General features: G+C 41.8%; 1 protein-coding gene across 1 annotated transcript in view; it reads right to left on the bottom strand.

Annotated features, from left to right (window-relative positions):
* Positions 1 to 14755, bottom strand: part of stpg2 (sperm-tail PG-rich repeat containing 2) — a 39172-nt gene that overhangs the window by 11408 nt on the left and 13009 nt on the right. Inside the window, exons 8-11 of the mRNA XM_019877998.1 lie at positions 14560 to 14658; positions 11326 to 11485; positions 10307 to 10470; positions 9490 to 9582 (exon numbers count right to left, since the gene is read on the bottom strand). Coding sequence (XP_019733557.1) covers positions 9490 to 9582; positions 10307 to 10470; positions 11326 to 11485; positions 14560 to 14658 — 516 coding nt within the window. The remainder of the gene's footprint in view (positions 1 to 9489; positions 9583 to 10306; positions 10471 to 11325; positions 11486 to 14559; positions 14659 to 14755) is intronic.

The raw sequence follows: 14755 nt of genomic DNA on the forward strand, positions 1-14755 counted from the left end.
AATGTGTGCTGTAATGAAGTAAGCTGTCTGTAAACCTTGGCAGCCAGTGCGCTCCCTGTACAACCACACCTGGAACACCACCACCCTCCTCCCCGCCCTTCCCTCCTCGCCGAGTCCACAGGGCCCACTTGTAGAAAACGAGCAGCTCGCCTCTTTCATTTTACATCTTTATTAATCTCGGCTCTCCCAGTTGACTGTCTGTGTGGCTGCTTAGCTCCCTAAACCACCAACCTGCTATTGCTTCAACATCTGTCTGTATTTAAACACGCAGCTGCTGCATCAAAATGTGCACACCTGCGTCGACGGGTGGGGTGCTGGCATGTAAACACTCGGCGACTCGAACATCTGCCGGACACAGCTGGTGGACTGCACCGTGCTGGACTGGACGCGAGTTTGAGGAGGGTGATGAATGGACATATGAAGAAAATGTAATACTGTAATCTCAAGCGGAACATATGCACAACACCATTGATGAGCTGATTGATTGTCCTTGCTGACAATGCGATTAGCAACACATAAACGACAGCCTTGGAGAGTTGGAAGAGCGGCTCAATACAAATGAAATCCGGTTCATTAAGAAAAATGTGATCACATTGAAGACTTTTTACTCGATGCGTTTTCTTTCATTTGAGCCTGAAGGCACTTGGGGAGCAACAACATTCCGTCAGGAACTACCTTCAAGTCAGGCTTCTAGTTGGTTGACTTTTGAGGCATAAACTTTCCCATACAACATTTTGATCGAATACCAAATTGAACGTGTTTTACAGACGTTCGACTTTGGAGCTTCCGCTGAATTACATAATCTGCGTTTTCTTTTTAAATAATGCGGTGCCTTGAGATATGACCGACCTGACATATGAGTGTTTCACGATGCGTGCTTACGGGCTAACAGGCTAATGGGGGCCGCGGATGTTGTTTTGTCGATGCGTAGATCCACATAACACATACACTTCTGGGATTTACTTTTTAGTAAATACAGCAGCACGCATTATTCAGCCTGTGGCTCACACTACAGGACAGATATTTCAGCACAGGCTTCCTACGATTGGTATACCCACAATGCTTTGCGTTCCAACATATACCGTAGTAGCCTGATAAACAAAATCGATATTGGAACACCTGGGAATATAAATAAGGACAGTGAGATGGTCTGTAAATGGTGACATCTAGGGAAGATGCATTTAGCGAGTTAGCTCACTGCGCGCTCTCCTGTCGAAATGGGCTAAATCTAAAAAAGGAAATCACAATTGCTCCAAATAGCCACTGACGGAACAAAGGCACTCAATTCCTACAGGACAGAAATTTCGGCACAGGCTTCCTACTATTGGTATACCCACAATGCTTTTCGTTCCAACATATACCGTAGTAGCCTGATAAACAAAATCGATATTGGAACACCTGGGAATATAAATAAGGACAGTGAGATGTTCTGTAAACGGTGGCATCTAGGGAAGATGCATTTAGCTAGTTAGCTCACTGCGCGCTCTCCTGTCGAAATGGACTAAATCTAAAAAAGGAAATCACAATTGCTCCAAATAGCCACTGACGGAACAAAGGCACTCACTTTTGAGGCATAAACTTTCCCATACAACATTTTGATCGAATACCAAATTGAACGTGTTTTACAGACGTTCGACTTTGGAGCTTCCGCTGAATTACATAATCTGAGTTTTCATTTTAAATAATGCGGTGCCTTGAGATATGACTGACCCGACATAGGAGTATTTCACGATGCGTGCTTACGGGCTAACAGGCTAATGGGGGCCGCGGATGTTGTTTTGTCGATGCGTAGATCCACATAACACATACACTTCTGGGATTTACTTTTTAGTAAATACAGCAGCACGCATTATTCAGCCTGTGGCTCACACTACAGGACAGATATTTCAGCACAGGCTTCCTACGATTGGTATACCCACAATGCTTTGCGTTCCAACATATACCGTAGTAGCCTGATAAACAAAATCGATATTGGAACACCTGGGAATATAAATAAGGACAGTGAGATGGTCTGTAAATGGTGACATCTAGGGAAGATGCATTTAGCGAGTTAGCTCACTGCGCGCTCTCCTGTCGAAATGGGCTAAATCTAAAAAAGGAAATCACAATTGCTCCAAATAGCCACTGACGGAACAAAGGCACTCAATTCTTGTGTATAGTGGAAGATGAAAAAGCAACATTGCCATGACAACCAGCTGGTTGTCAAAATTAAGCAATCAATAAGACGTACCGCGGAGGATTCTTTAGCTTAGCACACAATAGGTGTGAGGTTTTAGACACGTGGGCCACCGTTAACAACGACGACAGCCGATTCAAACTCACGCTGCCTTTCGCCAACATTTTCTATTTTTGTTTTTCCACTCTGCTTGTTTTTATAACAGGCAGCCAGTGGGAAACTAACAATGAGCAGCACTTCTCAGCTAGAGGAGATTTTCTCACTTTGAGAGTGTCCACACATGATAAAACCTCAAAATGCACAACACGCAACTTCACCATCTGTGCACCGATAAAACTTACTTAGTTACTTTTTTTTCTTGGGAAAACTCAACTTTCTTAGGAATGTTCTCATTGTTATTGCCATTTCATTCTATGGCAGCATGGCATGAATTTTTAAGATTCAAATATCTTATGTGATAATATATGTGCTGTACAAGGTCTTGTTTTAAAATAGTCAAATGGACTATGTCGTTTTATGCATAAATACAATGTGTATATCTCATTTAAATATAAATAAAAATCTGTTGTTTTTTTTACGCCTGATATTTTATGGAACAAAACTTTTGTAACTAACGGTCAATTAAATATTTCATTGAAATAGATAATATATAAAAATATATAAGTTGATACATTTACTGGTAAACAATTATTCATAAAACATTAATACAAAGGCAATATTTTTCAAACATATGGTGTAGAAGTCTTGAATATATTATAACATTTTATAGATCATTTTAGAATGTATTTGATGCAGTTTTATGACACAAATACCTTATATTGGGTAAATTAAAAATTTTAAAACCAATGTACTTAATACATTTGGAATATTTCATTTAAAAGATTCAACCATTTTAATAGATAAAAAAGTTGACTATTTTGTTGTGTTTACGCTCTTATTATTAGCAGTATGATGTTACTAAAAGGAACACTGTTGACTGGAACAAATCTCATAATGCCAACAACAGACGCGAATACCAACGCGGACGCATTTCATCTGTTGGCTGCATGCAAATGCTACGATGAGAGCCGCCAAGCAGAAATAATAATAACAGTCATGTGTATCCAGCATTTTCCACTTTATCATCACTAATATCAGTTATGATGACAACAACACTCTCTGCTTGCTCAGTGTAACTGGCGGGATATTAAAAGACATATTTCACTGCGGTTGTTATTACATGTGTCACGCACACACACACAATGACTCATAAAGCATCGATGGGAGGGAAGCAATAAGGAAAATAAACAAGGGAAAATCTTGACCGGACAACTAGTACGGTACAGCCAAACGTTCAGATTTTACGTGACGTTATTTGGAATTTGACAAGGACAATACAGTCACAGTTCAGAGAACAATCAATTTTGTGCTTCGGTTTGATCTGGTATGTTAGTTTCCCTGGCAATGATATTAAATATTCCTGGACTTTGATGATCCAACGGTGTCAGAAATGGACATTAGTGATGCCGTTAACAGGTTACTAAATAACTTCTATGTTTCTGCATCAATATGTGTTGCTGCGGGCATTCTTTTCCAGCGACAAATATTCATCAAGATGAAGATGTCGGGTTTGGAGTCACTTTGGACCAGGGTTGGGCATATCAGGTCCTTGTGTTGAGGTCCTTGTGTTTACCAATGTTTGCAACATTGGCTAGACAGTGTGACCCAGGAATTGATTAGTTCTATTTTTTTTTTCTTCTTATATGGGAAAACATGTTTTGAAATCCAACCAAATTGTACAGATTGTGTTCAACTTTAGACATTCCACATACAAGTAACTCAATATCAAGTGAATAGAAAGGGCAGAATTCTGAGGTTGCTGACAAGTAAAGTTGGCCGTGTGAAGTCGACAGGGCCAGAGAAAAGAAGTACCCTTCATAAAGGTCACATACGTTATGAAAAGCAATTTGTCCGGTGTGACGCTGCTCACAGACACGAATCAGTCACTCGGGCCGACGAGGCGAGAGCACCTCATTAAGGTCAGGGACATGTGCTTGGAAAAAAAGGAAAAGGAAAAAAAAAATGCCGGGTACGATATTGGTTTCAGAAAAAAAAGTACATTATGGAAGTTGACGAAAAGACAGATGTCATAAAAAGAAATAAAATCAGAGCAAAAAGCAAGACTGATGACAAAGACAGGGTATATGAAATGTGGCGGAACATAAATAAAATCAAGTCTGGCAAGGAAAAAAAAAAAAGAAGAAGGCGACTGTGACGCGTTGACGCCACAGGGCAAGAGAAGTATGTTTGTCACTTATTGACATTCATTTCATTGCATTTTTATGACACGCAGCGCAACTGCGGCCTCAAGTTATGGCAGACCAGGGACCAAATGGACTTATAGATTCGCTATGGATTTTTTTTGTCAGCTGTCAAAATAATGATGCCGCCACGAGTACTGCCAAGGATTCACAAACACACATACACACACAGACTCCAAATGTGGCCCTACATACAGTGTATGTTCTACGTGAAAACCCACGCAAGCATGGGGCGAACATGCTAACGCCATACAAAAGGACAGCGCTCATGGCCAAACTTGAGGCAAACGTCCTTACTAGATCACTCATCGACAACTGTAGCGGTGATTAAGTGCTGCGGCCAAGTGTTAAAACCCAAACAAAACCAATGTTTTTACTGTCTTTATGGGGGCTCACAGTTCGCATTGACTTTTTTAGACTCTGGGCTCAACAAGTAACTCTGCGCCAAATCACCATGGTTACAAAAGCAGTCAACCGCATTGGTCCTGCACTGGCTCATTTGCATGAGTGTAATGTGAAATTCATTGACCACAAACATCTGTTTTGAATTGTCACACAACCATAACAAGAAGTTTACTATTAGTTTTAGTGCGCAGCAGGTAGATATTTTCAAAACTTACATAACGGTTTCACAATGTTAAAATGTGGTTTCAATCGTCGCCGGTCCAGTTACTAAATGTGAATAAAAGCTTTAACGACTCCTATTATTCCTTATGGGGGCATTTGAAATCAGACCAAAGTTGGCCCAGCATCCTCTACCGTATCATCCAATTGAATTTCAGTCTCTGCGTTCAAATTGGATGTCAATATTTTTTTGCTGTCTGGCTATTGTCCTTGGCCGTGAGCCGTCGTGCCTCTCAGTGGCAGTCCGTGCGGACTTCCATCCATCTCAGCGTAAGTGGCGGAAGAATGAAATTGACATCAATGAAGAAGAAGCAGAAAGGCAAGAGCTGTAAAAAAAAGTGACAAAAGAGCCAGTGAGAGCTTGTGTGCGCCGTCGCTCGGGGGGACAGTGCAATGTGTAACTAATCTATAGAAGGCAGGAACCCATGCCACAGCGCCTCAGGGGAGAACATCGGTCCAAATTAAATTCTTCACTCGCTGTCTCCGGGCGCTGCCTGCGGGTGTATCCCACGACCTCGGCAGAGAAGAGGCCATTATGAGGTGGAGAGACAGAAAGAGGAGAGGAAGGAGGCAGGTAAAGAAGGAAGGACACTGTTGTTTGAGAAGAAAATAAGTTAAAAAAAAACCTTTATGAACTGGTTTACTTGCGTTTACTTCTTGTCACTAGGGATTGCGCTACACTGGGTCTCAGGGGGGCTCTGGCCCTGTCAGAAATCTGTGTAGACGCAGTTGAGGTCCTCCAGCTGTTTATTTGGTTTTCTAAAATATTGTTATGAATTACTGTCTCAGCCCCCCTGTGTTTCGGTCAGGCCCCTCTTTAGCGAGAGAAAAAATCCTGGAGCCGCCCTTGCTTGTCACACTCTGCCAGACCTGGCTCGTCTTTTAAAAGCAGTTTGTAAAAGAGGGCTAAAATGGGTACTCAAATATTTGGAGTACTTCGTTTCAAAAAAAAATACTTGGTGCTTTTTTTCAGCCTCGGGTACCCATTTATATATTTAAATATTTATTTCGTGTACACCGTCAAGAAAAAGTCAAGCCCACTACAGCAACAGGTGTTCATGCTATACATGACAGGAACACGTCGTCAACGCGATTAGAAGGCAAACTTCAAAATAAACCTTACCTTACTTATTCGACATCTGAACATCAATGCCGAGGGACGCTTTTACTTTGAAGTTGTTCCTGGCAGCGCGTCGCGACATGACGCTTTCTTGACTCGTATTCCCGACGGTAATTGGGGCCACTTTGCATTGCCGTCACAAGCTGTTGCCACCGACATCAATAACACAACGTCGTCCTTAAATCAAGTTCAATCGCTACTTAAGGGTGTCAAAAAGATCTCTTATTATGCTGATATTGTATTACACGTCGCCTGTTGGCAGCGCTTAACAGAGGCTCCAGATAGCCGCTAAGCAAGTGCCTCCTATAGAAGGCTACGTCCTTTTAGCAATTACCCACAATGCACTACCGGCGGCCATATTGGAGGGCTGTTATCAACAAGCCATACGTATGGCATGCATTGTGGGTAATTGCTAAAAGGACGGGGCCCTCTATAGGCTGGCGAGAATTGTTGGATTGCTTTTCAAAGCCAGTGAAAATAGGCGAAAATGACTCTGCCCACGTTGATGCGAACAGCCTGAGATCGTTGCCCTTCCTCAGTGATCGCTTTATAGCAAACCAGGCTAACTCAAATGTGCAGTTTAAGCCAGGGGAAATTGCTCGTTTGGTTGTGATGTCACTTCGACTCAGACAAAAATATGTGGTTGAGATTTTTCCAAAATCTATTTTGGTGGGAATATATCTTTTTAATTTTAATCTGAATACCCGATCATTCAATAACATTTTCAAAAGGATATCCAAATACTTAAGTATCGGATAGCCGCAGTCCTAATGTACACGCAAAACTTTGGAAGTTAGACTTCCGTAACCCGTTATGCTTGTGTCTTTTATTCTTCAAATAAATCTGGCAATGGCTGTGGATTAAAACGTGTACTCTTTAAGGAGCGGACTTGGAAGATAAGACATTATGCAAATGACTAAGACTGCTGGAATAAAGCAAACAAAAGATGTTGCAAAGAAAAGAAAGAGCAGCTATCAAAGACGAAATATTAAAGTGAGTCAGATAACAGGTGCTCGTGGTGTGTTCCATGGCCACGTGCAGACATTCAACGTGACAGAGTACATCTTTCATATTTGCCATTGCCATCACTTGCAACATGAAACGTCTCGCTGCACATGAATGAAACAGATGACGAGACGGTGTGGCAGTGCCTTCATCCTTCCTTGTATCCCTTTCATACGTCTTATGCATGTCCACACCGCCGCTTCCGGAATATCAGTTGCTTTTTTTTTTTTACTATCGGCCCCTACGGGGATGGTGGAGGCGTCGCCGCGTCGACGACCTCAGCTGTGGCGCGGCATGTGGCTAACGACTACAGCTACCGTGTCCCCAGGCCCGTTTTCATTAAGTGCTCATCAGCGAGGCTCAGCGTGAAAGCCTGGGTCACGTGGCCACTCAGGTACACGGGCCCGAGCATAGACATTTATGTAAAATCAAGCAAGCATTTTCGTGTATTTTACATGATTTTTCTGACTTTTCTTTAACTTGTTATGTGCCGCAGAAGGGCTTTAGCGCGTTCGCCCACATCAAACCTAGATGCTCCTCCGCCTACAAACGCTGCGAATTAGGCTCGCAAAACACAAACAAGAGGGAGTTGCTGTTAGTGAGTCAAACCAAAAGCAAGCCACTTTTACACATTTAGTCATATAGACAAATATATATATACAGACATATTTGGACCTGTGGCCATACAGGATGACTTTTTACACGATATTGGAGTGAGTCTTTCAACATTTTTTTTTCCAAAAGGTTTTTATGTGCTTGTTGTTCCACATATGCCTTTGTGGACCCTTGCTTTGTGCATTGGGAAGAGATGCACAAAAATGTTGCCAAAAACTGGTCCAAACATTTTTCTTAAAATGAAGAATAAGCACTAAAAGGAAGTGTCTTTCCTACAGCCTAACTTAAATCTGAACATTCAGTGACCTTTAATACTCACAATGGCGAAGTAGGCGTTAGGTGTGATCTCATTTTATCAAAATGTGAAGAGCATGATGAAAAGGACTCTTTTAAAAAGCGGTGGCCCGAAGTCTGGGGTCACCAACGCGCACCAGGTGGCCCCCAAGGAACCACATGAGTAGCCTTTGATCCTTTTCTCCAAATATCTCGCCAGCAACGGGACACTGATATCCTCGAAATGTTTTACAAGTGATCATTTGAAAATGTGAACATTGAGCAGAGATTTACCGAAATAAAGTGCTGCATCTTGATATGTATCTTTTTCTTCCAATTGTGGGAAATGATCAACATGTCACTTCTTCAAGCGAATATCATTCACGATTAATAATAACACAATGTAACATTATTCAAGGGATTTGGTCAAAATTTCAGCAGTGTGTATCAAACCGTTAACCGTTTGAATTGATCAAATACGCAAGTAGCTCTCGCCTTCAAAAAGGTTGGTGACTCCAGCCCTTGCTATGCCAACGCAAGACGATACTTGTGATTTGCCTTTAATCCATTATTAATGCTGCAAAACTGAATAGGTCAAATTTACTGAGAATGCACCATAGGCCAGTTTTTTTTTTTGTTTTTTTTTTTTTTGTCATCAAAGGTTATTCACCAACTTCCCCTGTTGAAAGGGCAACTATATCAGAATTCAGACTTTTTAAAATGTTTTAAGCAAGCCAAACCCTCCCAAAAAAAATTATGAACAAAGCGTGTTACTGGCCAAAAACAGCAACCGTTTGGGGATTCAATTTAACACGTCAACGTCATGGCTGAGCTCACCTATCAATTTCCCCATTTTCAGACGAACCAAACTGCCTTCATACAATAAAACAATCCCTTCCGTATTCCTGGCTCTATTTGTGCTTTCATCCATTTGTATACTGGAATACATTAGAAAATTGTGGAAGGATGGGATGCATTGTGGTGACTTACCAACCTAGCATTTCTAATCGATCTAAAAAAAAAAATTATATATATATATATATATACACATGATGGATTAACGAGTGAAGTTCAAATGTATTTGTGAGAGAACAAAGGCAGAACGTTCTTGGAAGGAGACTAATAAGGGTGTAGGAAAAGTCGCAAAAAAAGAAAAAAAAAAAAAAACCTCATTACCGTAAGTAAAAGTCAGGAAACAGTCAAAGATAAAAGTAGTGGAAAAATAGGATCGCTGGCATCATTGTAGTAAAGGGTCAGATGCTATTGCTGCAATGCCCCACTTATTAAAGTCTGAAAATTGGCGCTTCTTTCTTTTAAGGACTTTCTGTTAAGTAGGGAGGTTTAAATCTCGAGTGACAAAACAGAGAGAGACTTACTTTGGCCACAGTTGAGGATGCCAGGCGCTGCGTGGCTGATCTGAATGCGGCTGTGTGCTGCTTTTTGTAAAGCTCCTCTGGACGCGTTTCCACCTGACACAACATAAACAGTATTTAGTCGAAATAACGTGGAGGGTGATTTCACTAAAGGAGAGTTTCAGTTATGCCGTCGCACGTGTGAAAAGGAGAGCAACAGTCGCCGTTGCATTTTTAGCAGTTTCTTCAACAGTACAAACAGTCAAACACACAAACCCGAAATTACAAAATGAGAACATCAACAAAGAGCCAAGGCAAGCCAAAACTCACATGCAGAAGCACACATGAAAGCTAACTGGCCACGTTCCTGATGTCGCCCACTATCGGTAACGCCCCTAAAAGGCACATATAATATTATAATTGTTGTGACTCAGCTTGTCATATCAAACAGTCATCACAGTGAATTTCTTTATATTCTACTTTATTGTTTAGTAGGGATTTTGTTATTGTATTGTGCCTTGAAATAAGAGTTTAATTTGTTCCATGACCACACCTGTAACATTCTTTCTTCGCAGAGGTTAAAAAAATTGTGTTCAAATACAGTATCAGTTGCTTAAAAGGCCACCACACCAATGCTACTCGCTTCTCCATTATGTGTTAGCATTAAGCTAGTGGCAAAGCTTTGTACATCCCATCAATCTTCTGAACTGCTTATCCTCATCAGTGTCTGTTGAAAATACATAATGTATAATTCCCTTTGCTTTATGTTTAGCTTGACAGTAAACTTCAACTGGGAGTATCAGTTATCTAATCTAACTTGTAAATTAAGGTACCACTGTACCTGGTAATCTCCTGGGCTGGGTCCTTGTATGGACTCCTTGTTGAGGAAAATGCTGCTGCGTTTAGTGGTGGAGCCAAAGCCCCCTTTCCTGGCTCGCTCTGAATATGCCCTTTTCAAACTTTCCTGGGCCAAACCCAAGTCCAGGACATTGTAGGAGCCGGGACCTGGACACAGTACACTGGAGAATGTCACTTTGCCAACAAATGCAGTACTCATGCAACACAGTGAATATTACTGTACACTCAAGTCAAAGATGCCCTCGCAATCGTGTACTTTTAGAGCACTCCCGCAAGAAATAACGACATTTTATACTTTTGTTGTTTTCACACAGTCTACAGCAGTGTTTCCTAACCTAGTTGGGAATCACTGGTCTGTAGTACTGTATTTTGTTGGCTTCACAAATAGCACTCCACCCGTACTTTACCAAACAACTTTTGTGGCTTTATCAACTTCCCCCCAAATGTGTTTGATTACTTATGTAAATGTTGAGAGAACGCAATTAAACAACGCTAATGTGTTTGCATACAACCAGCAAAGACAATATTGCAAATTAACACAAATGAGCAAATATTGCCCCCGCCACCCCCACAAAAAAAGAAAACTAATGTGATGCAGACTGAGCCAACACATTTGAGCTTTATGTAGCTCGTTTGTCATTTATGCCAACTGCTTCTGTCTGACTTTAAATGGAACACTTTATGAAGATGTACTTTTTAGTGATTGTATTCAAACAGTTGTGTCTCTCTAATTGCCTGTCCACAAGTTGACAATTAAACACGTCATTTTGTTCGCCGGCTATGTCCCAACATGCGTCTGTGAGCAAGCCCTTCTGAATTTACAAAGCAATGGTCATAGATGGCCGTCGGACAACACTGTAAGAAACCTTATCATGTCAAGAGGTAAGCAGAGCTGCGCTGAGTTATGTTCAATGCAAAGATTAGCTTGAACTCACAGTATTAGCTTCTGATGAAACAGCAAATACTACAAGTTTTCAGGTACAAAGACCCACACATACTAACCTGGTGTGCAACCTCCGTTGCGGTTCGGCGGGAAACGTTCCGCTGTGACACCAAACGGGCTTTTGTGCACCCTCGTCGCATCGTGAGACATTTGAATGGCGTACCGTGGGTCATTATAGGCACCAACAGGGGGCGACTCTTCCTTGGCAGGCTTAAACCTCTAAAGGACAAAGCAGAGAAGGGGCAGGTCCCAATGGTACTCATCGAGGTCCACATTAATGCTCATTTATCGCCGCTAGCATTTCATGGCAAGCATTTTAAGTCTAAAACCTCTCTCTAATGACTCCCTGGCCATCTGAGATGCTAATGGGCTATGGGCTTCATCCAGGCACACACTTCGACAATAAATCACAAAGCAAGACCTCACTTCTTATTACACACAACACATAAGACCTAAACTCCCGCAGGCCCCAAAATAAGCACAGTTCTGGTGCCAGAGGAGGGTTTCTTTGGGAGGTTGTTTTTTTGTTTTTTTTTTTCTCAGGCAAAAGCTATTTTAGCACCGCTCAAGTTGTGCTTGTCAAACTCGACTCGATAGACCTTTCATCAGAGGTTCTCCGTGTCAGTCGCCGCGACGCTAAGTCAGCCTCAGCAGCACTTATAGCACACAGAGGCCACAGGGTTCAGCACAAGCACTGGAAAGCATTGGAATCAAGCGGCTGGATTTTACATGATTCATTTTCATGCTGCGTAATCCTGCATTTCTACCTCCTTAGGGGGTATATTATTGAAAATGGACTTTTTTAATGTCTTATATACAAATAGTTGGGCCTGCTTGCCCATCCATCAAGTGTGAAATGAAACAACTCCTGTATTTGTGAAAATGCTTCTTTGAGCGAGCCCTTTTGAACGTCTGCCACTTGGAGCTACATAAGTTACAGAACAGCTAAAACTCACCAAAAGTTCCAATAACAAGCCAAGCTAAAGTTAGCTCTTAAACAACATGCCAAGATCTTAATTTCTTCTACTTTTTTTTTTCCTTTACTTTCTTTTTCTTTCTACTTTCTTCTATTTCAAGATCTTCATTTCAATTTGTGAATGGACAGGATCACTGGAATGCACTATATGCTAAACATTTCGACATACTCTAGCGGCGCCATTTCTGAACAAATTCACACCCAAAAAACCCAAAAACGTGTGCTTCGTTAGCAACAGATGAACTATCACTTGACATCTTCCAAACATTCACGAAGACCGGAAAGGAATTGTTGCATGAATAACTGTGTTGTCACATAACCCGCTGTTTGAAGGCCACCACATTCAACGCATGTTACACATGCGAGGAGGCCCATCTGTCAGGCTCATGCTGTGCCTTTGCTCTTTTTTCCAAGTTTTCCTCTCCAAAAAAGACTCCCAACTGAGCTTGGTTAGCACTTTACTGAAGCTCATTTGAATTCTGTTGTCGAGCTTGTTTTCTTCCAAACCACACACACACACACACACACACACACACACACACACACACACACACACAAACACACACACACACACACACACCAAGTTCGAGAAAAATCCCACATGTGGTTATTGTCTAAATGATATTGCGGCAAAATTGTGAAGAGCCTATAGTTGAGGCGACAACTGGGCGGATTCCCACTGTTCCTCTTATCCTCTCAGCCCTCCCTCAGTGCATCCTTATCTCATTTCCTCTCTATCCCTCCGCAGGAGAACACGCAGAGTCACACCGAGATGAACATCTAAGAAAACTGTTGCCCGAGGTTCTAACGCCACACACGCACACACACACACACACACACACACACACACACACACACACACACACACACACACACACACACTTGCGCACAGCATGTGGTCAGGGAAATTAGGTCGGAAACTCTGCCTTCCATAGATGCACAATTGCGCTTTTGTGCCAGTGATGGCAAACGGTGAAAATTTGATGACAACCCAATCAGCAGAAATTGACCTTATTCTCCTTTTCCACTGTATGGCATCTACTCGTCACCAACATTGGAATTTATACAGACCCAGTGTCTCCTTGTCAATGGAAATGTTGTTCTTTGCCCTGACTTGCTGTTCCTGTTCTTGACATGTGGGCGCTGTAGTATTATTAGACTCCACAGTCTCCACTTTGCTGCGGCATCCCTTCATCTTCTCTTACATAAAATCTCTAAATACAGGATTTTAGAGCAATGAATTTTTGTTTGGCAGTCATTCAAATAAGCACTTGAATGTGCGTTTCAAAACCCGCCTGCTTTTGAACGTGCTAATAAACTCATGTTCACCTCATCTCTGAGAATCGCACTGAAAAAAGGAGCTCAGCGTCAGGATCTGGGACACGTACGGAACAGCGTTCTCCTATGAGAAGTCGCTAATTGACTGCATTTATCTCCCAGATTATATCCGGGAAATATTTTCAGTGTTGGCACTATGCGGAGTAATGTCCCTAAATGCATCCAAATGGATCCTAATTTGCTTATCTGGGCCAATGGAATCAATAGTTTGTTTTCATCCTACGGGCACAATGAAGCCATATTGTGTGTCATCCTGTTGGAATTGTACCAGTCAAATACTAAGTGACAAAGTGAAATGAATGCACTGTGCTACTTAATGGGACGACTCCGGTGTGGGCTGCCATCGCAGCAAAATCTATCTTTGTTTATGAAGAGCACATGTTGTACTACATGGTATGACACTTTATGATTATCCGTCAAGTGCATACTGTACATTCTATGTGGCAAAGCAAGGCAAAATTAAATAAAATTTCCTACTTCCTACTTCACTTGGATTAAAGTTCCTCATCCGCTTGCTGTTCTTGTTCCTGATTTGCTATTCCCGTTCCATGTCTTAATGTTCCAGTGTCTAACCTGTTCTTATTTTCTATCTCCATTTCTGTGTTGTTTTTACTTTCCCCGATTTTCTTATCCTGTTCTTAAATCGCTCTTCCTGCTTTCTGACATGTCTTCCTTTACTTGACTATTTGTTAATTGTTCCAGTCTTGTTCTGGCATTCCCTGACTTGCTGCTCCTGCTTTCTGTTCTGCTGTTTGTGCTTCTTCAGAGCCTGGTTTGTTATTTTAACCTGTCTGCGAAAAATATTGGCCTATCACAGTGACCTATGGGACAGTTACGATTGAGCTCAATGAGTAGCCAGGCAAACATGTGATATGACAAGAATACGAGCAATTATGTCGATTCAACATTGCTGCCTCTGCTAGTCAATATTGTATTGTAAAACTGGCAAAGTGGCGGGTGAGTGGTGTTTGCATTGTACCTCAGTCTGAGAAAGAAAGGCAGCGGTGACCTGCTGCTTTTTGTCACAGAGCCTCTCAAACTGTCCTGTGATGTCATAGTGGCCAGGACCAGGAATGCCCTGTACAAAGACGAGTTAAGACAAATTAAAGCTGCAAGCAGGGATGAACGGGTCCTCGCACCCCCTTTTTTTTAATGGCCAATCTTCCAAATGATTA

The sequence above is a fragment of the Hippocampus comes genome, unplaced genomic scaffold (assembly GCF_001891065.2).
Source record: "Hippocampus comes isolate QL1 unplaced genomic scaffold, H_comes_QL1_v1.1 scaffold13, whole genome shotgun sequence".
Taxonomy (NCBI): domain Eukaryota; kingdom Metazoa; phylum Chordata; class Actinopteri; order Syngnathiformes; family Syngnathidae; genus Hippocampus; species Hippocampus comes.